Source organism: Ciconia boyciana, chromosome 3 (assembly GCF_034638445.1).
Source record: "Ciconia boyciana chromosome 3, ASM3463844v1, whole genome shotgun sequence".
NCBI classification, from domain to species: Eukaryota; Metazoa; Chordata; class Aves; order Ciconiiformes; family Ciconiidae; genus Ciconia; species Ciconia boyciana.
The window spans coordinates 115,214,188-115,241,822 of NC_132936.1; the positions used below are offsets into that span (position 1 = coordinate 115,214,188).

Consider the following 27,635-nt stretch of genomic DNA (forward strand, 5'->3'; position numbering starts at 1 on the left):
GGCGGCGGCCATGTTGGATTTAAAGGAGCTGCGCCGCTGGGGGGGCGGGCGGTGCTGAGCTCCGTTGCCGCCCCGCCGGGACTGCGGCTGCGAGCGGGACGGCGACAGCGACAGCGACAGCGACAGCGTCCGCGTCGCAGACGGCCATCAAGACCTCGCGCTGAGCAGGTTGGGCGGGCGGGGTTGCGATGCCCGTGGTTCGGTCGTTCCCCCCGCCTCTGCGGGCAGGCGGCGCGGCCGCTCTCCCTGCCCTGGGGGCCCGCCGGCCCACCCTCCCACCCACCCACTGACCGGTCGGCTGGCCGCCGCCGCGCGGGGCCCCTGGGAGGGTGGCCGCCCGCCTCGGCGCGGGTCTGGGCAGCCCCCGCGGGGGTCGCGGCCCGGCCCGGCAGACGGCGGGGGGAGGGGGCGCGCGGGGCCCAGGCGGCGCTGGCCGGAGCTGCGCGGCCTCCCGGGGGCGGCGGCCCACCGCGAGCAGTGGGAGCGGAGTGGGGCCTCCGCGGGGGAGCCTCTGTCGCGGGGCCGGCGTCGGGGTCGGGGCCGGCGTGGCTCGGGAGCCGTAGCGTGCCCTGGCCGCCGGGGCAGTGGTGGCGAGGGGCAGCGCCCGGCCCGGGACCATCGCGCTCGGAGCCGGCGGGCCGCGGTGACGCTGCCTGTCAGGACCCGGTCCCGCCCGCCGGCGAGGTCGGCGGTAAAGGGCGCTGGTTCTGCGGACTTTAGAGCCGGCGGGGTGGCCCCGCGGCCGGCGGGACCCAGTCCCCTCTGGCACCAGGGCGAGCCCCTGGTTCGGGGGGCCCCGCCGGCGCCTGCCCTCCTCAGGCAGCACCGGGTCCCTGGGCTCCTGTGCTCTAAGCCTCCCTGTGGGCAGGACCAGCTGCTTTGCTGCCTGCGCTCTTGCCCGACCCGCAGGGACGGCCGGCAGCCCCCGTGGGAGGCGAGTGTTTATGACAACGGTGGGACAGCCTGAAGTCCCAGTCATGGCTGTTTCCAGGGTGCTGTGGGCACAGACTGCGGGAATCACTGCTCTATAATTAGGCTGTGTCTTCGCTGCCAGGAATGGCTTTCCGTGTAAGATAAATAATACATGTTTGCACTCCTGCTATGTAACTTGCGTGATTTTTTTTTTTAACCATGCTGTAGCCGTGTGTACCCCCTAGCCAGCCGGGTTTGTCCTCCAGAACTAGGGAAGGGAGAACAGTAAGATGCTTTAGTGAAGAAGTGCGTGTTGTCAGATGAGGCAAGAGAGAGCCTTTGTGTCAACATGGCTGGGCTCACTCCTGGAACACCCGAAGCTCTTCCGCCCCTGGGGGAACCTGTGGGCAGGGACAGGAATCCCGATGAAGCGCCTGGCTCTGGCAGATGTAGGTAGCTGGGGAACAGCATGCCTCCAGAGGCTTATGAAACGCTGTAGAGGGCACTGTGAAGGTTGCATGATACCGTGGAGGATGAGATGGTTGTAGCAACAGTCCACTGGCTACGTAGGATGCTGTGATGCTGTGGCATTTGTCCTCTCTCTGCGTAAAGCATCTAGAGATCAAGCAAACGCTTCTAGGCGGTGCCTGGCCCAGCTCTGCACTGCGCAGTGCTGACACAGTAGGACTCCCAGCGATCTTGTCCTGTACCTGGCTGTTTCTGCGGGCATAGCAATAGCAATTGCACAGCTGGAGGGTTCTCTTCAGCTCCACCTGGGCTTTAGGGGCTGGGATGGGGTCAGCAGTGGGGACACAGGTGAGGGTGATACCAAACAGGTTGTAAAACCTTTTGCCATAAGATTGAGTGTAGGATGAAGCGGATCTAGCTGGGTGTAGGGCAGGGCTGGCTGACTTTGGCCATCTAAGCAGGAGCCTGATGGTGGGGTAGAGCCCCTTGGGCAGCGTGTGGCAGCAGCGTCGGGGCTCTGCTCTGCTCCTTGGTGCTCCCATTGGTCCCCGAGGAGCAAGCCTCGGGCTTGGTGCCCGTGGTGCTTTCTGCGCTCTCAGGAGAGGATCTGACCATCCTGTTTCTGGAGACTGGCTGCATCTCCTCCCCTCCCCCTGCTGCAGTGTGGTTGGCTGCCGAGCGCCTGGTGCCTGCGCTTCTGCTAGAACCGGAGGGCAGCGCGGCAGACGCCGTGGGAGCCGTGTGTCGCCGCGGCCTGCGCTTCTCCACGGCGCTGGGGCCTCCAGGAGTGCCAACACTGGACAAGCCGCTGCAGGCAGCCAGGTACCGCTCCTCTGCGGTGCGGGGTGGGGGAGGATTCCCATGCGGTGACTGAGATGGGCAGGGTGCCCAGCCGTCCTGTAACAAAGGACCGCTTTGAAGTGCAATTTCGGGCAGAGCTGATGAAAACTTTTCTCCTTGGGAAGCTTATGGTTAGCCAGGTGGGCACAGAATTTCTCTGTGGTAACACTGACGAGGGATGAAGGGGTTTCTCTGGCTTGCTTGTCCCAAGGATATGCAGCGGGCGTGCCTCCTGCTGCTAGACAAAGCCGGAGAAATGATGATGGAGGCAGGTCCTAGCATACAGCAATGGCTCTCAAACTTTCAGAGCCTTGTTTCCCCCCAAACCTTCCTCCCATTAATAAACTGCTTACTAAGCTGTTCCGAAGTGGAGGTGCACCCTACCAAGGCGCGGGGGGGGGGGGGGGGCAATTGCTGGTAAGCTTCTGGGAGGGAGAGGATGTGTCTCAGAGGAGGTGTCTGAAGAAGGGCTGGGGGATGGCGTTGCAGCAAAATGCTCTGGCCAGGCAGCCGGCAGAAATTTGCACAATGGTGGGAGGCAGCGGCACATTACCAGCAACCGCAGGCTTCCCTGTGTCTTGCATAGCTGGCATCTGGCACTCTCTTGCAGCTCCATGCTAGGGTCTCCTCTAGTGCCCTTGGTCTCCTGTCTCCCATGCCACCTTGGAGACATGGAAAGCACAACCACCTCTGCATGAGGGGAAGGAGGGCGGCGTTCAGCACACATCAGGTCAAAGATCTGGCCAGCTCAGACACAGTAAATAAACATGGCTGAGCTTTGCTGTAATTGGCAGAAGGAGCAGGAAGCGCGTGTTTTCTCATCTGCTGTTTTGGAGGAACGTTCAGTTAGGAACAACAGCATTAACTCCAAATACCAAAATGGCTCTCAGGGCACAAAGGACACGTGGCAAAAAATTTTGACCTTGGCAGAGTTGCTGGATAAAGGCTTGGTTCGCTAGGAAAGAGCGATGTAGCTCCTCAAAGAACTTCAGCTGGTCAGAGGAGCCAGAGGTAAAACAGATCCTTTGCTTATTATGCAGGTAGAGCCTTGTCTCTGTGAATTTGGCTGCCTTGTTACAGTTTACAAGACCCGTTTGCTTCTGGAAATAATAGCTCAGTCTTGCAGCTTGCGGTCAGCCGGTCTTTGCAGCTCCCCTAGGTACACCATAGAGGGAGCGTGGGCACTCCAGAGCCCTTCAGGATACACAGAGTGGCTCCAGGGCACTTGCCGGTTCCAGCTGCGTCCTGGCCATCTCCCGTACTCCTGAGGCATATCCAGTGCATAGCCCTCACATTAGATGCCTGCAGAGGCACTGGCTCCTGGGAATTATTCTGCCTGCTTTAATACTACTTCATGCTGTCAGGGCAAGGTAATGGCTCTCACTCTGTCTTTTATAGAGTGAGACTCCCAATCAGATTCTGAAGCTAGGAAGAGATGCTTGTTCTGGCTTCGTTCCAGCTGCTTAGCTCTTGTCTCTACTAGCCTGGAAACAGGTTTTAATGGTGTTCCACTGTAGTCCCAGGCACAGCAGATGACGCAGAATGGATTTGGTGAGCTGCTGCAGACATGAGCAAGAATTTAAAAACAAGGTCTTATCAGCTGATCTGGAGGTGCTAGCATAAGCTTGCTGGTGGGGGTGGTGAAGACTGCTGTTCTGGTTCCAATGGCCTGCTGAAAGGTGCATGTTTCCCTGGCCAGCTGGGGTTGTGAACAGCATGAACTGCAATAAGGAGCAAAATGGCTTTCTGCTAATGGCATGTGTTGGTGCTGTTTTGGGGGGGAGGGGTTTTGTTGTTGGTTGGTTGGTTTGTTGTTTATTTAACCCTTGTTGCCTCCAATGTCTGTATTCTTTGATCGCTAATGAATGAAAGGAGTAAGACCTTTTCAGTCTTGAAAGGAATAAGTGATCTGATACAAAGCCAACCAGACAATCTCCTCTGTCTTCCTCAGAGCACATATGCTTATTGAAATTGGATCATGCTTTGGTAACACAGGAATTGCTTGCTCTGATCAATCAGAGCAAACCCTAGTAGCTTTTGATGTGCTATTTCCAGCTGTGGGCTGGAAAGCAGGAGGGGGATGGGAAGCTCCCAGGTCCTTTCTGTGGTGATGTGAACCTGAGTCACTGTGACCAAGTCCCTGTAAAGCCAGCTTGCCACGGCCTTGCTCTAGGTTTCAGGAAGGTTATGCTATAGTGCATTTTCTGTTAGAGATTGTAGGTGGTGGGGAGCTGAAGCTTCTGGGACAGAGAGGAGTGTTTAGTGCTGAAGGGAAAGAGCATGAAGGGAGCCTCCTATCTCCTTGCAGAAGAGCCCTTCCACTTGAGCTGCAAATCTAGTTCCTTAGTCCTACTTAAAAGCCCCTGGGGCTCTTGCAGCCTGCTGGTTAGCACAGACTTTCCCAGCACAGGCCTTCCAGTATCTAGAAAAACCCCTGGAGCTTCACACTCAGCTAGAGCTGGCATGTGTCAGCTGCTGCTGAAAGAAGCAATGCTGGCCTTGATCCCTGTCCAGGGGATAGGCAGGGCTGGGCTGTTTCCATCAGCACAGTCAACTTGTACTGAATTACACATGACTCTAAAGCTTGGGGAAGCTGGTTGGTGAAGCCTTTCTGGGCTTGGAGATTGGCTTTAAAGCCATGCGAGGGGGTGCCTAGATGCCAAGGAGAGTCCTGGTTTTTGGGCATGGGAGAATGTGGGTGAGACAGCTCCTTGCCTCCACTCCCTGCTCTGCTGCTGGAGGTGGATTGCATTGCCTCTCTTGCTCTGGGACAGAGGGACCCTGTCCCCATGGGACCCTGCTGGAAGGAGGCATGGGCTGCATTCCCTTCCTCTGGGCCTAGGGTCAGTGTCTAGTGCTGTGGTGCCTGGCCTCTTTGTCCTGAAGTGTTCAGCAAAGGCAAATGTAATAAGGAGTTTATCTAAGGAATTCAGATGAGGACTTCTTTTTTCTTTTCTTTTTTTTTTTTTTTGTTTTTTTCTCCCACATGAGGATGGTTAAGCCATGGGACAGGGGTGTGAAGAACTTGTGGGATCTCCATTTTGGGAGATAGTCAACCCTTGACTAGACACAGATACCTGATCCGATACCTGCTTTGAGTGAGGGGATGGACCAGAGACCTCTAGGCATCCCTTCCAAGCAATACACAGCCAGACTCTCTTATTAGGGAGGAATTTGCAACACAACATTCTCTCTATGGTACTTGAAGTAATCTGTGTGTTGGTTTGACTCTCTAGACTGTGCAAGAAAGGTCCAGGCTGGTGTTGGGGAAGAACTTTGGGCAGAAGATGAGGCTCTAGGTGCCCCCTTTTTTGGCAGTAGGGTGGAGAAACTCATGAGCCAGAGACAAATGGTGGTAGAGGACCTCATACGCATCAGAGTTTGAGTGACATCTTTTGGCTTTGGGATTGCACCTCAGAGATATGCTGGGTATGAACTCCCAGGGTGCTGACCCCTCACTGATCTCCTCTTTGTGTGTTCTTAGTGTCTCTAAGGAAGTGTGAGATGTAGTAGGCATTTCTGGCAGTGGTAGCAAGCATCACGGAGTACCATTCCTGCTCTGTGCCTCCCATGAACCTCAGCAGGCACATATCCCGGGATGGAGCCATATACTGCAATTATTCCACCAGTTCTTACTTTTAGGAATCCAGTATTTGCCCTCTAATTTCTGGCTGTTATTCATGCTGCAGTTCTTAATGTTACCCTGAAGCTGACTGCACACCCATCTGTCTCTTCATTTGCAAAACATCCTTCTCTTGCCTTTGTTTCTAAAGCCTTAACGTGTGTGTGCAGCTGCTCTTAGCTGTGAAGTTCTTGGGCACCATACAGAGCTGATTATATTTCTTGTTTTACCCATATTGGAGTGGCTCTGGAAATGCTGACTGTTGGATGTGCAGCTCAGCAGCACCAGTTTGTCCCTTTTCTGTGGCTCTGTTGCAGGTGGCCTGGGGTGGTGACCCTGAGCACAGTGGCTCTTCTGGCAGTGGTGTGGCAGTGTGCAAGTTTCCTAGAAGTGTCACTATGTCCCAGCTGTGCAGTGGAAGCCTTGGAGGCTCTGTGCAGCTGACTGTAGTCTCCTACAGTCTCTGCTTTCTGACACTATGGTATCAAAATAAGGGGAAAACTTGTGCTCATGACACAGCCTCTGCAATGGTTGCAACCTTGGAACTCTGTTTGCTTTTTACTGCTTTTATTTTATTTTTCATTATCCAAGGCATTAGGTCTAGGTTTTGTTGCAGTATCCCTTAGGAGTGGAGACTCAGCTGTATATTGGCAATCTCACTTCTGGCTTCGTTGGAGGTCAACCAGTCTTTCCAGAGACCCTTTATTCTGTTGTTTAACAGTAATGAGCTGGCAGAGGTCCAAAGGAGAAAAAAAAAAAAACCCTCTCTGATTTTATCAAGTTGTTTTGCTTCCCAAATATATAACCTTGCTGTTCCTCCAGGTAGCAAAAGCATGTCTCACAGCATGAGACTGGGATAATTGTTGTGAAAATCAGATTTTAAGCCCTGTGTTTCCATTTCTAAATTCTGCCATTGCTATCTATGTCCCAAATGTGGTCACTCATTCTTGCTATGGGTCAGACTTACTCTTTTCCACAGGAAGCTTTTTTCCAGAACCCAGCTGTTTTTCTGTAACTACCATATCCTTAGATCACCTTCTCCTACAGAAGAGTTTGCTGCTAAAAATTTGTGCCCACTTCTATACAGAAAGTGCTGGCAGGCCATCTGCAGTTTGAAGGAAGCTGCAATTATTGTCTTGACAGTATTGCTTGTGCAAGTTGTGACGGTACCCTGTGTCTCACGTATATTTGGTCCAGGGACATGCAGGGAGACAGCGAAGTGAACTGAATTTGAGGCATGTGTAGACCTGAAGTCTCTGTCCTATTGTAGTTGATTCCTGATTTCCCTGGTGCTTATTTTTTTTGCTCTCTGTAGTCTTCTAGCATTAGGCATCATTATAAGCTTTAAGATTCGCTTGGACCCATTTAGTCTGGCATCCTTGTTTCTGTTGTGGCAGCTGTTGTGGATTTAAGATAGAAGCAGTGAAGCTTCCAGCTCTTTCCTCTTAAAGCTCTTGCACGAGGGAGCAGTTTTCAGAGACAGAAAAGTGGGCTGCTGAAATTGCTGATGCTCAGTGATTTCCCCGTTATGCACTTGAATACAGGAGGAAGGTTTCTGCCTGGCAGGATGTGCTAGCTGATGGATTCCCAGCTGATTGCTGCAACTGCCACAAAGCTCAGTGTACGCATGTTCCTTCCCTGTGTTCCTGCAGCACTCCTCCAAATGGGAGTAGGGGAGGGGAGATGAGATGGGCGTTGCCGGAAAGCCAGGCTATTCTAGCAGTTCCCTGTAAATAGGGAAGACATGCCAACTAGAGCAGAAACATGCTGGTGGAGACCTGGGCTGTGCTGCAGAGCTGTGAGGAATGCAGCAGGATGAACTAGGAGCTGGGCATTCCAGCTCCCGAGGAACCTGTTGGAAAAACATCCTTTCTTCCTATTCCAGTCTGAACCTCCCCCTGACAAAGGCAAGTGATGGTGTCTCCCCTCCTCTCTGCAGGAACCTCTGAGTGCGTTTTCTGCCTGGATAAGGGACACTCAGTGCCCTTTACTGAATGTGTGGGTGTAGGAAGAGTGCTTATACAGCAGCCTCAGCCTGCCTGACCTTGGCGTCGGTTGCCATAGAGCATGTTTCCTCTCTGGAGGGCTGGGCTCTGAGTGTAGACCTGCCAGCACTGGGGAGAGTTAGAAATAAGGCTCTGTAGGGAAGAATTGTCACTTTGGAGGGATAAGAAGTCAGCTCCCACCAGTGTTTGTTGGTTTTCTTTGCTGTGCAAGAGGTAGCAGCATTTAAGGTACTTCTCTAATGTCTTCTCTTTGTTTTCTTGTTGGTACTTGGAAGCGAACAGCCCGTGTGCTGTTCTCAGGTTTTGCACCTGTGTGCAGCCTGGACAATCCCCTGTCCACCCTTGAACACTGGAAGCATGTTGGTACCTAGCAGAGCTGTGCTTCTAGGATGTCATCCCAGGGAAGAAAGACCAGGATTATGTAGGGGTGTTTGCACAGATAGTGAGAGAAGAGGAGCCTGTATTGGTATATCTGGAGGATCTGAGGATGTAGTTGCAGGGTAGGATGAGTCTGTGCTGTAGGTCAGGGCGTTTTGATTATATTCTCTTCTCAGTCTGAAATCTTTGCAGTTCTGAAAAACAAGTTGATTGTGGGGACTGTGAAATGATTGAAGCTTTTTCTGCTGGAAGGGCTGAAGAAAGACATGATGTTGCACTGTAGTAGAAGCACTGGTGGTTTAACACACAGCCTGGCAGTTTCTCAGCTGAGGAGTTCTGTGCACAGTGGAATTAATGAGGCTGATTTTCTGTGGATCTGGGTCTTGTCTAACTCTGTTATCTAGCAAGGTGCAAGCTCTGGTGGCTTTTTATCATGATTTGTAACATGTTCCTCCTCCCGATGCATTTGTATTGTACTTTTTAAAGATGACAGCAAGATCTCCGTAGGTACATAGGTAATGCTTCCATGAAAACTGTCAGCATTTCACAGCTGACCCAGTACGCAGAGGGACAGATGAAGATGCACTTGTGCTGCACCGCTGTATGAGCCTTAGGGCAGAGCTCTAGTTTTGTTGTATGCTGGGTGTGAGGCTGCTCCTGGGGATCTCCTTGTGTCCCAAGCATTGCCTATGCTCCAGAGGACTCCCACTTCCTGATTTCCCCGTTTCTGAGTCTGATGCTGTGTTTCCTTATGAGCTGAAACCAGCGACAGAACCGTTTCACCCTTTAGCAGTCGTTACCTGGGCTTCCATGGAAGCAGGTAAGTGCCTGTTGAGCCTTCCTGGGAGGCTGGCTGGACCCATTTCAGAGCAGGACAACAGTGCTTTGCCAGACGTGGCAGCGCTAGTGTCCTTTGAACTGCCAGCCTCTTCCTCTGGAGCTTGGAATCGTTGCACATGTCTTCCTGCATTGCACTCAGCCACAGAAGCCTGCCTTAGGCAGGACTTCCCTTGTTGCTTTAGCAATCGATCACTCCCCTGGATGTGTTATAAAGGTGGAAAAAAGAATAACCAGGGGAAATACAGACCAGAATGCTTAGCTGCCAGTTCCTGGAGAATCAGTTTGGAAGACAGGATATGAGTGGCAGCCAACTCTCAACAGACCTTTTCTTTGAAACAGTAGTCTATGCCCTCTATCTTGATCTTAGTGAGGTTTTTCATACCATTCTTATCATAAGGTCGTCTTTAAAGCAAACTGGGAAATGTCACAGTCCAGGTGAGACTTTTCAGTGTAAAATGCACAATGCACAGGGTAACCACATGTGGAGCATGGCAGATACCCAAAAGTGAAGGATACAGTGAAGTATGGCTTAGGGTTGGTGCTGATGCTGGATCATGAAGTGAATGTGAAGTCAGCATTGTGACTCTGAGGTAGGTGGGAGAGGACTCAGCTCTTTCTCAAAGGTATGAACAGGAACCCAGTCTTCCTGAGGGATGGAAGTGCATCACTGGAACAGAAACCAAAGAGGAGCTGAGAGGAGAGCTCAGGTGTATAAAACAACTTGAGGAACTTCTGGAAGAGTGAGGCTAAAGAAGAGGAAATGGGTGAGTATAATGAGATGTGTGTACTTACAGCAACTGCCCCAGCACTGTTTGCCATCTTCACTTTCAGTGCTCCAGTGAGGAAGAAACTGGACCCCTCTATTGCTCAGGGCCCACTTCCAGGCAGGGATAGTGGTAGCTGAGCTGGGGGAGCCTGTGCTCCCCCGGGCAGAGTGCATAGCTGGGGAGGAGAGGAGCTCTGCCAAGACTCTCTGTTCCTGTACCTGGGGCAGCACTTCTGCTTGCTCAGTAAACCAGGCGCAAGACTGCTGCTGAACAAAGAGCTCCAACCATGCAGAGGTGGGTCCTGCAGGAGGACAAAGACAAATCTGTTGGCAGCTCTTCCCTCACCTCCTCCTGCGTAGTGCCTGGGCAGTTTGCCAGCTTCCTGCCAGCAGGGCCCTGGGTGCTCAGGGTGCTGTGCCTCCTGCCCGCTCCGGATGGCAAGGAGGTGCTGCTGGGCGGGTGCTGACTTCAGCTCTGCAGGAGGGTGGCCTTGGAGTGACCGATAACGAGGTGGGTGGTGGCTTTCCTTCGTTACTGAGTAATATGAAGAGGCTGCTGGGGTGGCCCAGCTCGGGGGGAGGCTGAGAGAGGGTTAGATGAGTGAGTCGTGGAGCAGCCAGGGTACTGTCAACCTGCTATAAGAGGTCTTGTCTGCTGCTTATGTCTCTCTCCCTCTGGCCTGCTGTGTTTCCCTAGCTCCTGGATTTTCTACGCAGGGATCTTGCAGCCACGCTAACACTGTGGGTTGTAGCACTTGGTGTCCCTGTGCAAAGGCAGTAGCTTGGTACTCTCCTGTTTGTATATCTGGGGGGAACGGGACAGGGAAGGGGTACACAGTCCTTATGCCATCCTGAGGAGTCCTTGGGCTGGCAGCAGGGCAAATGAAGCTGGAAAAGCTGTTAGTGTTTCAAGCTGACACCCACGCAAGGATTACACTAGTGTAACTGTAGCAGTTGGTGTATATAAGCTTTCCCACACAGGCGTGATTCAGTTCGTGCTGGTGTGTTATGTCCCTTCTTGCCACAATGGCCGTTCTGTGCCAGGGCTGGGCTTGTCAGGGTGTACTCTTTTGGTCCAGGAATTTTTTGTTTGGCCCGATAAGTCCACTGATGCCTCCCTCCTCTGAGAGATGCTCTTCCAGGAGATCTTTCCACTGGGGAAGAAGACAGCTTTGAGCTGGCGTCCCTCCATTTTCTATTCCCTTTCTTCTGCAGTTTGAAGAGGTGTTGAGCCCTGACAGCCTCCTTGCATCAGTGGTCTGTGGGCAGGAGGTATACGCATTGCAACCCCAGCTGCCAACTACAAATCTCTGCTCTTAAATGGAAGCTAAATCAGCTTTCCTTGCTGCTGGGAGTGTGGGGGTGTTGGAGGTCAGCACTGATTCTTGCCTTTTTGTCTCCTTGTTCACTGGTGCCACCTGCAGTGGTTACCAGCGCTCTGTGCCACGAAAGTGGAGATACATGCCCTGAGAGCTGTGTGCTGCCAAAGGGAGAGGGGAAGATGAAGGGGAAGGGCTTAGAGTGGGCAACCAGTTGAACGCTGTTTCTGACTGCTTGAAGGAGGCTGTGACACTTGTTTCTGGTTTTGGCTCTCTGAAACAGTACTGAGGCACTTGGGTTTTGCCTCTCTCTCTGAGCAGGGCTGCAGGAGCAGGACTATGTCCACCATGGTGTACCCAAGGGAGGAGAAACTGGACAAGCTGAGTCAAGAGGAGATAATTTCCAACACCAAGCTGGTGATGCAAGGGCTGGAGGCACTCAAGAATGAACACAACTCCATCCTGCACAGCTTGCTGGAGACCATCAAGTGCCTGAAGAAAGATGAAGAAGCCAATCTTGTGCATGAGAAATCCAACCTGCTCCGCAAGTCAGTGGAGATGATTGAACTGGGGCTCGGAGAAGCTCAGGTAAGAGTGGTGGGTTACACCCTAGGTGTTACCCAGGATGGATAGGGGAAGGTGAGCATGTGGCCATTCCCCATAAGCTACAGGGGCAGCAAGGGGCTGTGTAGAAGGCCAGTGTGACCCTGAGGGTGGGCCCTAAGCATGCACATGAGGGAGATACAAGATTGTGGTAGTTACTGACTAGGACTCTTGACAAGGTGATGATGGCACTGTCCAACCACCTGAATGCTGTGGAGTCGGAGAAGCAGAAGCTGCGTGCTCAGGTACGGAGACTGTGCCAGGAAAACCAGTGGCTGCGCGATGAGCTTGCCAACACCCAGCAGAAGCTGCAGCGCAGTGAACAAACCGTGGCTCAGCTGGAAGAGGAGAAGAAACACCTTGAGTTCATGAACCAGCTGAAGAAGTATGATGAGGATGTCTCGCCTTCGGTATGCCCTAATCCTGTCAAGCATCCACCTTTGGGAGTAGGGGAGGTTGGACTAGCAGGATTGTCTAGGTGTGATAGCATTGCCCTGCATTTTGCCCCTTCCCAGCTACTGTGCACAGCAATGCCTGTAACTAAAGGGAGCCTGCATGGGGCAGAGTCTCTGGAAGAACATGGAGTAGCATGCCAGGATGTGCTGGGAAAATTTGGCTTTATTAGTTTTGTTGTGTGGGGGGAAGATGGTGGCAGAGACAACAAGGGAAGTTAAGAGTGTTGGTGGGCTGCAGCAGGGAGGAGAGTTTGGCAGCTGACTCAGCCCAAGCTGCTGCTCTCTCCTCTGAGAACCAACAGTATTGTGATTGCTGTCCTCTCAGGAGGAGAAGGAGGGTGACTCCACCAAGGACTCTCTGGATGATCTGTTCCCCAATGAGGAGGAAGAGCATGGTCCTGGATGTAAGTGTTTGGTCACGCATGGTTGCTGGCTGTCTCTGTTCAAGCCTGCTGTGCTAACTGTGCCCCTGTTTATTCTTCTGTGCCTGTAGTGCCGCACCAGCACAGCAGCGCAGTGGCAGCTGCCCAGCAGGGAGGCTATGAGATACCTGCACGCTTGCGCACCCTCCACAACCTTGTCATCCAGTACGCCTCACAGGGACGCTATGAGGTGGCTGTGCCGCTCTGCAAGCAGGCGCTGGAGGACCTGGAGAAGACATCAGGCCACGATCACCCTGATGTGGCCACCATGCTCAACATCCTGGCACTAGTGTACAGGTGAGCATGGTGGGGAGGGCAGGACTGGGCCAGGAGAGCTTTGTGCCTCTCCCATTTACCAGGACAGCATGTTCTGGTGACAGGGAGCTCCCCCAGCTTCCAGTGGTTTGCTTTCAAAAAGGTTTTGGCACAGATGAGGTATTTGGACTGACAAACTCTCTGATATAACTAGGGACTGGCTAAGGTAGGGAGAAAAAGGGCTGTGGGGGCTGGGTCTGTATGGAAGGAGGACTGTTGTTCACAGTTCTGCTTGCTATGGGCTGTGGTGTCCAAATTCTGAGTAACTGGTTGGCTTTGCACTGCAGGGATCAGAATAAATACAAAGAGGCAGCACACCTCTTGAATGATGCTCTCTCCATCCGTGAGAAAACTCTGGGCAAAGATCACCCAGCGGTGAGTGTCTCCCTCCTCTTTCAGTCACTTCCCTTGATCTGTGGGTGCTGCTGGGGCTAGAACGGTGTCCTTATGGTGTGTCTGTAGCTGGACTACCAAGGACAGCAGTGTGCTCTGTGATGTGAGGGGTGCTGTTCACATGGTGTGGGGCTCTGTTTTACTGCTTCAGTATTTCCTGCTGTCTTGTTCAGTATGGCCTGTCAGGAGTTGGCTTCTGGATCCTGCGGTGTAGGCAGGGTAGCCTTCTGCCTCTGGACCTCCTGCTCTTCAGAAGCAGCTGTACTGCAGGCATGAAGGAAATGGGACAGTCACTGTTACTGCTGCTTGCACCTCTTGTTTGGTCCCACTGGATTCTGCTTTGTTTCATGGAGAAGCTTATGTCTCTGCAGGTGGCAGCAACTTTGAACAATCTGGCTGTTCTCTACGGCAAGAGAGGAAAGTACAAAGAAGCAGAGCCACTGTGTAAGCGAGCCCTGGAGATCCGTGAGAAGGTACTGGTCTCCCATGCTCTCCTTCCTTCCAGCTCTCCCTGAGGTTTTTCCCCCATTACCTCACTGCACCTGGGAGATCCAGGACCTACCTAGTCTCTTTGGCTACCGACCCTGCCACCACCTTTCCTGTCTCTCCAGTGTTTGCAGCCTTAGAGAGGCCTGCCAGGTGGTGGAAGCTGGAATTTCTCCTCTTCAGCTCCCTAGTCCTTGGCTCCTGTCTGACATAGGCATGTCGTGGAGGGACTGCAGTGTCTACTAACTTCAGGAGTCCACTGCAGTCTTTAAGTGTTGACTTTTTGTGGCTTCTCTTTTGTTTACCTAGGTCCTAGGCAAAGACCATCCTGATGTGGCCAAGCAGCTGAACAATCTAGCCCTGCTGTGCCAGAACCAGGGCAAGTATGATGAGGTGGAGTACTATTACTGCCGGGCCCTGGAGATCTATGAGAGCTGCCTGGGTCCTGATGACCCCAACGTGGCCAAGACCAAGAACAACCTGGTGAGATCATGGGGAGAGGCCATGCGGGGGTGGGGAGTGGTGCCATGGGAAAGGTGAGCGTTGCCTGGTGCTTGGAAGATGCAGAGAGATAGCTGCAAGAGGGGGCAGAGTTAATCTGTATTGCCCAGTGGGGCTGGAACTGTTTTCTTGGTTGCAGGCCTCCTGTTACCTGAAGCAAGGCAAATACAAAGATGCAGAGGTGCTGTATAAGGAGATCCTTACCCGTGCTCACGTGAAGGAGTTTGGCTCTGTGGATGGTTTGTAGAGCAGAAGCTCTTGGGGCTGGGGAAGGGTGAGCAGTTTGGTCTCCTGGCTCTCAGCCTAAGCTTGGCTGGTTCTGGTATCCCCCTGGCAGAGGGATGGGATGCCTTTCAGGGCCCCCGCTTTGGGCAGCCCTTGAGACACTGCCATTCTAGTGTATTATGCTGCTCTACCTCTTCTCTCAGAAGGGGTCTTGGAGAGCTCTGGCTGTCAGTCTTTACTGAGTTGGGAACAGTTGTGGCTAAAAGGGGGAATAGCAAGTGGCACAATCATTCACAGGTATAGGCTGAAGCTTCTCCTGTACACCTGGCACAGGTATTCCCCCATGGGAGGACTGGTTCCTTCCTTCCCCTGTCCTGCCCTTGCAACGTTGGTTGCCTTTCTTGGGGCTCGAGATCAGGGGGATCTGGAAGCCTTGTCACTTCCCTCTGGTGAGCTGCTGGCTCTGGGGACAGAGTTCTGGGCTATGCAGGAGGCAGAGCCCCAGTGGAAGTGGCAGAGCAACAGGGTGAGGTGGTGAGCGGAGCTGTCTTGCATTCTTCCCCACACAGATGAACACAAGCCAATTTGGATGCACGCAGAGGAGAGAGAGGAGATGAGCAAGGTGAGTCTGAGCTGGTGGTGCTGCCTGTTGATAGCAGCAAGAGCCCTGGGAGTGGAAGGAGATCCAGAGGTTTTTATCCTCTCTCATCATAGCCAGACCCTCCTTCCTGCAGTCTGAAGAGCTGCCATGGCCACTAACGAAGGCCAGGAGGCGTCTGGAGAGTGAGGAGAGAGCATGGCTGCTCCTTGGGGCAGCAGGGAGGGAAGGCCCATCAGAGAGCCTGATGCTTTTCCTGGGGCAGGGAGTTGTTCAGCCTCTCAGCCGTGGCTGCGTGCTCTCTCTTTTTGCTTTAGTGATCCCTCTAGGGCACGCGGATGATGGAAGATGGCAGATGGAAGAGACTTGTGCTTCAGGGCCTTGGCACTCTGTTCCAAAGAGCTGCTAGTACCCAGAGCACAACCCACTTCTGAAGCAGCCCTAAGGCTGCCTGGGGAAAAATGGAGGTCAAGAAGAAACTGCTGCTGTCACCTTAGGAAACGGAGCCAAACATCCTGAAAAAGATATCTTCACAGGGTGGGCCCTAGCTGTTCTGTGTCGTAGCTGGCCTCTGAAGGAGGATAGACATGGGTTGTGCTTGCCTTGGACTAGGCTGAGAGGCAAAGAAGCTGTTGCTCCTGTTGCCTAGGCCCTGCTTTGTGCTCAGCTGATAAATGCAGCAGAGCCCTGTCTCTGCTTTTCCCAAGCCTAAGACCTCACCTGCTTTTTGGCAGGTGGGTGAAGCAGCAGCATGAAGGGCTCTGGTCTAGTCCTCTAGCTGCAGTGGGAGCAGACATGGTCTCTCTCCTTTTCCTTTGCCCTCAGAGCAGGCCCCATCCCTACATGGGCTCAGACAGCAGGCTGGCAGGCTTGGCTTAGTGACTTATCAGTCCCATCCTACAAGTCCTAAGAGCAGGGCACTAGCAGCTGCCTCCCACCAGCATGCTGTGTCTTCCCATTGAACTGCTCTGTGCAGTCCCCAGTGCAGGGCAGTGCTCAGCTCTGCCTTGCACTGCTCTGGTTGCTGCCCTGTGCTATCAAACCTAGACAATCCTGCTGGTCCAACCTCCCCCACCCCCAAAAGTGGCTGCTCAACAGTGCAAAGAAATTATGCTTGCTGCGGCACGATACTATGCAGGAGAAATCAAAGTTGGAGTAGAGATCAGGCTCCCCTTGCCCCTTCTGGGATTGAGACACTTCTGATGATGGTATCTTTGGAGAATTAAGAGGTCAAAAGTAGATAGTTGTAGTGTGGAGCTATGCTCCAGGTAATGTAAGGTTTTCTATGAGGCAAGAGAACAGGTTCAGGGACCTACAGTTGGGCCTGGGGCCCATTCTACAGCCTGGGGCAAGGGCTGACCTCTTCCCGTGCCCCTGGGTCTCCTGTCCAGGGCAGCTGTGCCCATGCCCCATGGCATGGCATGATTGGCATGACCTTCCTGGCCACGCAGCAGTAAACACAGACCTGCTTGTACTGGTGGCCCAGGTGCTGGGGCTGCTGTGTTCTGCTTTGTGCTGTGTTTCCACATCTCGTATTAAAAAGCATCAAACCCCTCTTGCAGAGCTTCACTTTTTTTTTTTTTCTTTTTCCCCTTATGCCTCTTTCCCTCTGCTCTCACTGGCAGCAGGGCCTTGGGCACAGCTGGCAGCCCTGGCCTGCAAGGCTCTTTCTGCCCCAGGGGATTTGACACCTTAGGTTCAGCCACCTTCTTAGGGCTGCCTCTGCACAAGCTTCAGAGGTGTTCTGAGTCCTGAGCTCTCCTGTCCCTGGGGCCTGCCCAGGCTGTGTAGGCTCTTGCGCAAGGAAATCCATGTGTACCTATGGCTCAGGGAGACTCCAGCATGTAGGCTAAAGATCTGAGGAAGTGCTGTGGGACTGAGTATGAAAAATGGTCCCCGTGAAGACAGTTTCTTCTGGGCTGGAGCCCTTGCCAGAGGGCAACTCCTGCTGTGGAGCAGTAGCCCCCTGCACTTGCTTGGTGAGAGCAGCCCTGCTGGGCTCGGGGCTGAGCTGAGTGCTTCCTGCCCAGCCCTTGTGTCCTGTGGGTGCAGAGCCAGGGGCATGGCACACCCCCAAGTGCTTGCCACACACCAGGGTGCACAGTGTGTGGACAGGCAGCCCTGCTTCTGCAGAACTGGTGATTCCTGCCTGCAGGTGCTATGGTCCCTACCTGACCCAGGGCAATGCTGGCTAGCAGCTAGTGCCCTGCGGAGTGGGTTGTCCTCGCCCTAGATCTTTCTCCTTGAGCATCAAGCTCTGTCCCCTCTCCTGTTGCTCTGGCCAGCAGCCTCTTTGCTCCTGGCTGTGGCAGGGCTGGCCAGCCAGTCAGCTTTGGGGTGCAAAGACTGGGCATGGAGAGGAGACAGCTAGTTGGGCTGAGCTGTTGTGGGGCAGGCCTAACCTTGCAGGCAGAAGGCTTCAATGTGGCTGGCTGATTCCTTTGCTAGCCATGGCTGAGGGGTTTAGTGCCCATGCTGCCTGGCATGCATATGGGGTTTTTGTTGGTTGGGGGGTTTTTTTTGTCTCCCTTTTGCATGCTGGTGGGGGTGGGTGGGGTGTCGTGTCCTGCAGTGGACTGTGAGGATGGGCTGTGTTGTCCCTGCTGCCTTTGGTACCATGGAAGGGGCAAGGAGATGGGATTACAGTCCTTGCTGGGGTGGGGACATTGCTTCTACTTGTGGTCCAAATCCGTTGCAGCAAATGGGCTTTCAGCTTTCCCTCCAGGAACCCGCTGGGCTTCATCACTGCATTTACACATTGTGTTTCCAAAGTCTGGGTTGGTGTGGGGGTGCAGCCTGGTGCCTGACCTTAGCACCCAGTGGGAGAGCACAGGCCAGAGAATGGCAGTAGGCATGGGGCTAACAGCTTTTATCTCTCCTCACCCTGTAGAGCAAGCACAGAGACAGTGCTCCCTATGCTGAGTATGGCGGCTGGTACAAGGCCTGCAAGGTTAGCAGGTAAGAAGAGGTGGTTTGTGGGCAGCTGTGGGCTCCGGAGGGGGCGGCCCCAGGGCTCCTGCTCACCTTACATCTATTGCTACAGCCCAACTGTGAACACCACTCTGCGGAACCTGGGTGCGCTGTACCGACGCCAGGGCAAGCTAGAGGCAGCTGAGACCTTGGAGGAGTGTGCAGTTCGCTCTCGGCGGCAGGTAACCCCAGAGGGACCTTCCCTGGTGGAGAGGGCTTTGTGGGGCTTGGGGTGGCAGGTCATGGCATGGCATTTGGCTTGGGGTGTGGTAAGGGACTCTCCTGGGCCTTGCAGCCTCTGATATCCTTGGCTTACATTCCCATGACATTAGAGCACCTTGGTGGTTGGGGTTGCATTTGTGCAGGAGTACACATGTGTACATGTGTGGGGTTAAGCATATGCATGTGTGCATGGATGGAGCAGATGTCAGTGTGTGTACATGTAGGGAAGAAGGCGTGGCTCTGCAGAAATACTGCAGCTGGGTTAAGGCAGGTTACTGGGCTTTGTCAGCTACTGAGGAGATCTGCACTCACTGGGATGTTGTCTTCCTGCTAATTTTTTGTCCAGGGAACGTGCTAGGGATTTCTTAGAGTACCTCTCAACCTAAACTCCTCTCAATCCTGAAATAATAAAGCAGGAGCTGTAAGCACCTAGCACAGAGACTGAAGGATAGCAGAAACCTTCACACACCAAAATGTGAAGAAAAAAAGCTGTCAGCTTTGGGGTAGCAAGCCCTTGTCCCCTAGGGTGGTTTATGGCTTGGTGGGGGGCTCACTGAGCTGGGAACCCAAACAGGGACTGCTAAGTGCAGGATGGCATTTGGTTCCATCCTTCTCGTGCTGGAGAGTTTTGGCTGTGATGGGGCAATGGCCAAGAGAGGGGACAGAACCTAGCACAGTGATGGCACAGCAGATCGCTAGAGGGAAAGAACACAGAAGGGCAAAACATGGTGCTTCCTTATCCCTTTCTACTTTCAAGGGTATTGACCCGATCAACCAGACAAAGGTGGTGGAGATCCTGAAGGAGGGCGATGGCACAGAGAGACGTCGGAGCCTGGGGGGCAGTGTCAAGTACGAGAATGCCACAGACGGTAGCGAGGAAGTGAGTATGGGCGTGGAATGGAGCGGGGTAAGTACAAGACACCATCAAGAATGGCCTCAGCTGGCTGCCAGAGGGAAGGGACAGCCTGGCTCAGGGCTGTCCCCACATGGCCTGTCGTGGCATCCTTGTCTGCCTCCATTCGTTCCCTGCACACTTCTTTTCCCTTTTTCTTGGCATGAGCCAGCCAGCCTGCAAAGGTGCGTGTCTGGGCCTGGCTTCTGGTGTACAGGCCAGATATCCCCAACTGAGGGCTCCTGCTTCCAGGGAGCTGCCAGGCCCTGGCAATGCACAGCATGAGCTGGTCCTGGTCTGCCCTTAATATTAGCCTTGCAGCCTTATTAACATCTCTCCCTGCTGCTCCCCTCTTGAGGTCCTGGCTGAGAGCATCAGGCTCACGCAGCCTCTGTGAGCAACTTGGCTACCTGTCCGGCACTGCGCCGCAGGCAATGCTGAGCCTGGGGAGGGTTGTGTGTGTGTATGTGCCTGGTGTGTCTATGACTGAGTGACTGCAGGGCACAGGAATAGCCTGCAGCCAGGGTCTTTGCTGTCCCCCTCTCCTGGTCTCATGCCCCTGTGGGCTCTGGCCAAGCAGAAGTGGTAAAAGGCAGGTCTTTGCGGGATGCCAGGCCAGGCTGACCAGTGGTGGCAAAAGAGGCTGGTGTTAGCTGAGGTACAGACAGGGTGATCTGAGCCTGTCTAGGCTTGCTCTGAGACTGAGGGGCACTTTGGTCACTAGCACTGAGTTCAGAGGAAGGTAGCGGTCCAGGTCTGCGACAGGTGCCTTTTGTCTTCTGCAAGGAGAAGGATAGAGAAGAGGCAGCAAGCGAGCATAGTGCTGGTGGGTGCTTGGCTCGAGGGCTGCTAGAGCTGTTAATGCTTACCATTCCTCCTGTGAACTCTAGTTGAGAGCATAGTGTAGCTGGGTACCCAGGGGTTGTTGGGGCCTGGCACAGGCAACACACTGAGCACATGGAGTCCTTTGCTTCGCTCTCACATCTGCTGTCACTAACCCGTCCTCACCTGGCTCGGCTCCATCCCCACCTGCATGAGCTCCCTCCCTTCCTCCTTCCTCTTCCCTGTTGCCATGACAGCCCCTCAACACCCAAGCCTGAAGCCTGCTGGCTCTCTTGATTGTGGATTGTACCTAGGAGGTGGCTGGAGGGGACCTGGGGAGCAGAGCTTCGAGGGGACCCAGCAGCTCTGCCAGATGCAGAGCTGTCCTCTGTCCCAGCTCTTGGCATCAGGAGTGAAGAGGGTCCTAGCCCTGGCAAGGCACCAACACTGGGCCCTTGCACTCCCCATTAGAGGGGCTAGACAAGCACAGAGGGAGGGCTGCAAGTTTGGATTTAGGATCACCTGGTCTCTGTCCTGGCTGGTGTCTCTCTGTGGTTCCTCCTGGCTGTGGTTGGTGTTGGGTGATTGCTTTGTACTGGTGATGGTCTGGGAGACCTTCCTGACAGTCTCCGAGCTGGTCATCCCAAGGCAAGAAGGCAATGCCACCCTCTCCCCCAGCCTGACCCAGCCAAGGGAGATAGTCCCTGCTCATATGACCCTTCCCCAGGGGGCTTGGCAGGGCTTCCCTGACCCAGCCAGCTGTACACAGAGGGTTTGAGGGCTAGCCCAGCGCCCTGGGGGACGTGGCTGCTGCCACGTGATGCTCAGTGCCTTTTCCAGCCTGCTGCACACATAGCCAGCCTCCGCTCTCCAGCCAGCAGCCCTGCACTGGGCTGCAGCTCCCCCAAAAAGAAGGCTGAGGCAGCTCCTGCTGCTCCCATCTGTCACAGACAGTTGTTCCCTGTGCTGGTTTAGAGACCTTGGATGTGCTGCCTCAGAGCAGTCTCTGCTGCCATCCCTTAGCTGTCAGTTGCTGCAAGCAGGGCCATGGGAGCCCCCAGGCTGCCAGCAACCTCTGTGCCCTGCTGCCAAAGGCAGCTCTGGAAGCACCCCAGGGCCTGGACCAGCTACTTTCTGCCCAGGTAATTGGGCTGGCAGAGCCAGGGTCTGGGCTGTAAGAGCAGGGATGGCACCAGCTCAGTGGTGCTGAGGCCTGGGCAGGCACTCCATGCCCAAGGCCCAGGAGCAGGGACCCCTCAGAGCAGGAGGCCCAGGCTGTTCCTCTCTGAGCTAGCTGTTCCTGCCAGCTGCTATAGTGTGCTGGCAAAGATGTGAGCCCACTGTTTCAGCCTCACAAGACTCCCTCCCTGCCCAGACATGGTCCATTGTCTCTGCATGCAGCCTGGGCCCTGCCCCACCTGCTCCTTGGGTGACCTACAACCTCATGGCCTTGTAAATTGTGTCTTTCTCCTCTCTGTGCACTAGGCTTAAATGCCTCCCGAGACTCCCTCTTTCCCCTCCACCGCAATCACCTGGATGTTTGTGTTGTATCTTCCGACTTTTCCTCCACACCATCCCTCCTTCCTCGGCAAGAACTACACGCCAGTCCCCCAACCCTCCCGGCGCGCAAGGGCACCGCGACGCCTGCAGAGTCCCGTGGCCAGCAAGAGCAGGAAGAATCTGCGAGGAGCTGCCCGCTCCCCCAGGCCAGGGCGACGGGCCACCGTCCCCTTGCATGCCCCCACCCCCAGCCTGCCCTTGCACATCCCTGGGGACCAGGCCTGTGGGGGATTGTCTTCACTCCAGGTGTGCTGACTCCACTGTCATTAGACATCCTCAGCCCTCCTAGCTTGTTCCCTCCGTCTCTACAGAGGCAAGAAGATGGGGAGCTGTTTTGGGACAGAGAGGCCTGGCCTTGGCAGGGCTGTCGTGTGCCCAGTTGCTTTCTTCCCTGTAGGCTTAGCTGATGTTAGCACCCTGTAGCAAACCTGCGCTGGCCACCAGTGAGCTGGGCTCTCCCTGCAGCACAGGGTAGTCCCTGTCTTGCTATCCTCCTCCCTGCTGAGCTCTGCAACCCAGGGGCAGCATGTGCGTCTCTCTGCAGGGGTACAGGAATGTAGGGCAGCCCATAGCTACTGTACATCCAAGATGAGGTGAGGGGGTGACAGCCAAGGGTCATGCATGGAACAGGGACCTGCCAGGACAAGCGTATTCAGTTGCAACCTCCTGACTTGATGCTGTAGCCAAGTTCCTCACCTGATGGCATTAAGGGGTGAATCAGCTCCCCATTGCTCCAGGGTCCCCAGGTGTGGCTGCTGGGAGAGGTGGGGGTGAAGCTGTTTGCTGTTCCTTGGAGGTAGAAGAAGGGTAGGAGGAAAGCAGAACTTTTTTGCAAGGTGCCAGGCCCCAGGCCATTAGAAGTGCCTGAGATGGGGAATGGGCTGGTTTGGAGCAGAGTGGTTTGGAAAAAAAGGAGGTGCAAAGAAGGATGTGAGGAAAGGAAGAGCTGGGGCTTGGGGTGCTCTGAGCATGTGGGGGCAGATGGGATGGCTGGAGGGAGGTTTCCACAGGAGGAGAAGGGGCCAGGTTGCTCATGGAGGAGGGCAGTTCTTGAACACGGGACCTGGCTTGCCAGGCATGGTCCCGGGGGCTGTGACTGGCTGTCTGGCTGTCCCTAGCCAAGTGGGTAGGAAACCTGTAACCCTGTTACTGCTAGGAAGACAGTGCTGACCCTGGGCGTGTGTGTGTGTGGTTCAGTGCCTCTGATGGGACTCCAGGCCTGCACAGGGTCTGGTGCTGTCAGTCCCTACTGGGAAAGGGGATGTTTCCCAGGGCCAGACCACCACTTCCTTGAGCCTCACACCCTTGGGTGCACACCCTCATCCCACCTCCTATAGGAGGTGAACCTCCCTGGCCCTCCTACCTGGGAAGAAAGCTGGGGAGGCTTCAGCCAGCAGGACAGAGCCCAGAGGCCAGCGCAGGACACCCCCCCCCTCCCCCCCCCCTTATTTATTTAGCTAGATAGCTTCTCTCATGCTAGTCATCTGGCAGGTTGTGATATTAAATGTGCTTGTATCTGTCTGGGCCTGGCTTTCCTGTGGTGGTGAAGAGGCCTTGGGGCACATGCATGCTGCTCCCCTGGGAGCTTGTGCTTGCTGAAAGGAGGTTTGTCCTCAGGACCACAGGGTGTGGAGCCCAGGGCTGAGTGCTCTAGGGCTGCGCCTTCCCTGCCTCTCTCTCCCAGTGCTGCTCCATGCTCCTGGAGAGGGGTGAGTCCCCAGTGCACGGTGCATTCAGGTCTCAGTGCCACCTGCCCCTGTGCTTTGCCATGTCCTGGACCTGGTGCTGTAACAACCATACCTCTGATTAAAGGTAGACAGACCCGAACCGCTGCCCTGTGCTTCTTTCCATGCTCTGTAGGCCAGCGTCGGTCAGCCCTGGGGTGGCAGGTGCAAATGCTGCTGGAGCAGGTGTGGGGGTGCTTGGTGTCTGTGTGTGTGCAGGGGGATGTGCTGCCCCCAGGGCACCTCTCCTAGGCTGAGCATTGGAGATGAGGGACCCAGCTCCACTGTGCTTCTCCCTAACCTCCAAACTGGGGTTGCTACTAACCTCAGCTCTGTAGCCATGTGTGGCAGGGCTGCCCTGGAGCATCTGAGCTTGGGCCTTCCCCAACAGATGTTTCCATTAGCCAGAGAAATACCCCATTGTGTCCCCCAGTGCTGAGCTCCATGTGCTGCTAAATCCTGCCGAAGTCCTCTGCCTCCCTGCAGCAGGCAGGGTGGGAACATGCAGTGGAGAGAAGCTCAGTGGTGGAGCTGCTTCTTTTTCTTTGAGTGCTCTCATCCTGGTGGGTGCAATGGGGTGGGGGCTTTGCAGTAAACCAAGCCCCATAAATGCTCTGGGTTAAAAATAACCCTGCAGAAAAGGGAGTGGGGAGAGAAGGGAGGCTATTTTTAACCCAGCATGCAGCAGCATTTGGTTCTGGTGTTTGTCTGCAGTTAGTCTGCATCACTGCAGCTGGGGAAATGTGGCTCCATCCTCCAGCCCTGACCCCAGAGCATACTTCCTGGCTGGATCCTGCTGCCCTTGTACCGTGGTCCTGCTCCCCTGCCCCAGCTGTGTTCCCTTCTCTGCCCCTGGCTTGTGTGCCCTGGCAAAAGGAACAGTGCCTGGCATGGCAGTACCCTGCAAGGGAGGGTGGTGACCCAGTGCAAGTCTGGTGGGGAGGCAAAAGACACCCCACCCCCACCCTGTCTTTGCTAGTGCCGCATACTGATGGCCAGCTCCTCCAAAACCTGCCCAGGATGCCTGGTGCAGGACTTGAATTGTTTACCTTGCTAATACTTTTGGTGCTCTATGCATTCCTGGTGAGGGGGTCCCTTGCAGCAACAGCACATGGCTCCCACTTTTGAAACCCCTCATCTTGATGAGAAAGTGAAGACGTTCAATGCACTTGGCTTATCTAAGAAGGGATGAGATGAATACCAGAAGAAAGGTTTGCTGGTAGGATTCAGCTGTTGGAGAGGGGTCTAGGGCTGGATCGGGTAATCAGAGCAGAGAAGTGTTGGAAAAGCCTTCCCCAGGGCCACAGCCCCTAGGGGGTCAGCACAAGGGGGTGACTGGCCTAAGGCAGAGACCCTGGAGAGCTGCATGGACAGTCCTGGGGCAATTGCTGCTGCCAGCCTGGGCCACAGGGCATTTTTCTCATTTGGAGTGGTACAAAGAGGCTCCCACACACACTTGTAAGGAGCAAAGGGCTTTTGCAGTCACCTTGTCTTCGTTTCTTCTGCCCTGGTTCTGCATTGGGATCAGGAGCAGGGAAGACTGCTGTTACCAGGCCATCAGAGCAAAAGTGGTGCCACAGCCCTGTGTAATGAGCATGCCTGACCACAGGGAAGAGCTTGGTGCCCTGATGGCACAGTGGCATGAGGTGGTGTCTGTGCTGGCAGCCTGTGCCTTGCATGCGTGTGGAGCTTAAACACAGGAGATGGGCTAGAGCCTGTCAAGGGCTGAGAGTGCCTTTCTGAGTACTGGGGCATGTGGGAGGAAACGGGCAGTGGAACAAGATTTAGGGCTGGTTTTGGTTTTTGGAAAAAGCAGGCAGCCATAAAGCCTGCAAAGTGTCACCCTGGGGCAGCTAGCAGGGCCAGGGGCAGCTAAAGCTGGGGGGCCGAGGAGAGTGGTGCCTGCTTGGCAACACAGTGTTGGTGTAGCCAAATGAATGCATCCCAGATGGAGCTGCCTGAATTGCTCAGCAGGCTCAAAGCTAATCATCTTGGAAGTGTTAGAGGTGGGACAAGGCCATGTGTGCATGTGGACTGGTCTTGTCTGACATGAATGAGCCTGCGGGCCTGGCATGCGGGACCAGGATGTGCATCAGGATGAGTGCTGGATGGAGAGAAGGAATAGCAATGGCATGGTGAGGAAGGGCAAGGGGAGGGGGAGGATAGTCTCCAGCCAGCAGCAAATGAGGAGGGAGTCCCGGCAGCATGTCCTGGCCTGATAAGAGTACCCCCAAACTTGGGGCTCCCATCAGGTCTTGGTGCTTCCCTGGCGACTGGGACCTCCTTGGTAGCTGCTGCCTGAGCTGTCGCAGGTGATGGAGCTATGTCGTGTTTGAGCAGGGCTGTGGGGATGCCAGTGCCATTTGTGCTGGTGGCCTGGTGCGGGTCAGCAGCCCGGCTGGGTGTTGGGCTTGCACCAGGCAGGAGGGAGGATCAGTCTGAAGGAGCCAGGCCATGGTGGTGGGGGTCCCTGACTCTATGGTTATCACGTCCTGTGGAGAACTGGGGTGAGGGGGAGCCATGTAGTGAGTAGTAAGCTTGCTCTGGGCCATGGCTAAATCCTCAGTGCAAGAGGGTGTTTGGAGCCAAGCCCAGTTCCTGGCCACTCGTCTGCAGCGTGCCAGAGCCTGATCAGTGCCGCTCAGCCGTCACCCCGGCTTGTGTCTCTGTGTCCAGGATGGCAGTGGCACCCTCCAGCGCAGCAGCTCCTTTGGGAAAATCCGGGACGTGATACGGAAGAGCAGTGAGATGTTGGTCAAGAAACTGCAGGGCAATGGTCCCCTGGAGCCCAGGAACACCAGGTAGGGACCAGGGTGGTGAGGGCCAGGCTGGGTGCAGGATGGGTGGGGGCCCTGCCACCTTGGGGATTGGGGTCTGGCCAGGCACAACAAGATCACACCTGCTCTCCTCCACTTTCTTGTAGCATGAAACGAGCTGCATCATTAAATTACCTGCACAAGTCTAGCGATGCTTCGTTTGAGGTAAGCAGTGGGTGGGCAGCGGGGCCGGTGCAGGAATGGGCACTGGGGTGGGGGCTGAGTTGCTGCAGCTGGCTACGGAGGCTGTGGCCAGTGACACAGGTGGTGACGGGCACAGTGGGCCATACATGTGGTGCCCGAGACCCCACTGGAGGCGTTCATCCATGCAGATGTGCTCTGCTGCCGTGCGGGGCTGGAGCTACTCTGCCTTCCCAAGGGGTGGCCGGTGCCCCCAGTGCACCCCCTGAGCCGCCGCACAGCCCCTCTTCTGAGATCATAGCTCCAAAACTGAAGGTGTTGCCTCCAAGTAACCACCTCCCTGCCTGCTGAGCTCAGCAAACCTTCCAGCCACAGAATGGGAGCAGGGAGGGCAGAGGCGGCACCTACCGTGGCCAGTAATGGCACTGGGGGAGTCCTGGCTGGCAAGGCAAGGGGTGCAGGAGGTGGGCTGGCAGCTTTGGGGCGCGGGTGTGGACTGCAGGTACTGGTCTTTACGGGCGGTGTATTTTCCAGGGCACCCAAGGCCTCCGTGCAGAGAGTAGAGGCCTCAGCGCCAGCAGCATGGACCTGTCCTCCCACAGCTCCCTGCTCTCCTCCAATTGACCCGCCTGCAGGTGCCCCCTGCCTCTGGCCGCTCTGCTGCTGGTGCAACACAGCTTTGCGCTGCACGGGGCAGCACCTGGCACCCTCCCCATCTCAACCGCTCCGTTTTCCCCATCACCGGCCCTTTGTGCCACTATCTGCCCGTCCAGCCTGGGGCTCCGGGGGGGCCCACGGGCGCCGGGAGGCCCTAGCTAGTTTGGGAATCGCAGCCCGCACGCATGCTCCTCTGCTGCACACCCAGGGCCGGCAGCTTCGGTGGCAGCACGCTCGGCACCAGTCGCACACGCTAGCCAGGTAGAAATGCCAGTCCGGTGGGAGTGAGGCAGCCTCGTACGGCGGGGGTGGCACCCCCGGCCCGGGGCAGCGGCGGGAGTGCCACCGGCCACACCCGGCCCTGCCCGGTCGCATGCCCCAGCTGTGGCGAGGGAGGAGCGGGGCGCTGGGGGGCATGGGCGGGGGCGGCCGTGCGTGGATTCACCCCCAGCCGGTTGACTGCTGTACTTTATTTTATTAAATAAAACCGACCCTAGAACCGACCGCGGCTCGGCCCGGGGGGGAACGGGGGCGCGCGCGGGGGTCGGGCGACGCCGGCCGGGGGAACAACGGCGACGCGCAGGCGCGGAGCCGTCGGCGTCCGCAGCCGGCCTGCTGGCGGGTGGGGCCTCGTGACGACAGCTGTGACGCCACGCGGGGGCGGGGTGCCGCCTGCCGCACC

At 55.4% G+C, this 27,635-nt stretch overlaps 1 protein-coding gene across 8 annotated transcripts; it reads left to right on the forward strand.

The window, feature by feature from the left end:
• On the forward strand, window positions 1-27,456 carry KLC4 (kinesin light chain 4). Of its 8 annotated transcripts, XM_072857189.1 has the most exons (17): window positions 1-168; window positions 2,043-2,202; window positions 11,473-11,739; window positions 11,934-12,164; window positions 12,535-12,613; window positions 12,703-12,928; window positions 13,234-13,321; window positions 13,711-13,812; window positions 14,135-14,308; window positions 14,466-14,565; window positions 15,121-15,173; window positions 18,040-18,107; window positions 18,193-18,301; window positions 19,099-19,248; window positions 26,016-26,140; window positions 26,263-26,320; window positions 26,831-27,456. In XM_072857189.1, exons 3-17 carry the CDS (start codon window positions 11,491-11,493, stop codon window positions 26,918-26,920), a joined length of 1,902 nt encoding a protein of 633 aa, XP_072713290.1. In that variant the 5' UTR covers window positions 1-168; window positions 2,043-2,202; window positions 11,473-11,490; the 3' UTR covers window positions 26,921-27,456. The 8 variants fall into 8 exon arrangements, with proteins under 8 accessions (XP_072713290.1, XP_072713289.1, XP_072713287.1 ...); XM_072857188.1 differs by lacking the exon at window positions 2,043-2,202; XM_072857186.1 differs by lacking the exons at window positions 1-168; window positions 2,043-2,202 and adding an exon at window positions 4,887-7,749 and having other exon boundaries at window positions 19,099-19,221.
• The last annotated feature ends 179 nt before the right edge of the window (window positions 27,457-27,635 follow it).

What these genes read in the sequence shown, in the direction of transcription:
- KLC4 (XM_072857185.1), top strand. Translation starts at nt 7,648, where the DNA reads ATGCAGCAGGATGAACTAGGAGCTGGGCATTCCAGCTCCCGAGGAACC. An exon ending in GGAGTTTGGCTCTGTGGATG is followed by an intron (nt 14,566 to 15,120) that starts GTTTGTAGAGCA and finishes TTCCCCACACAG; the next exon opens with ATGAACACAAGCCAATTTGG. An exon ending in CAGTTCGCTCTCGGCGGCAG is followed by an intron (nt 18,302 to 19,098) that starts GTAACCCCAGAG and finishes TCTACTTTCAAG; the next exon opens with GGTATTGACCCGATCAACCA.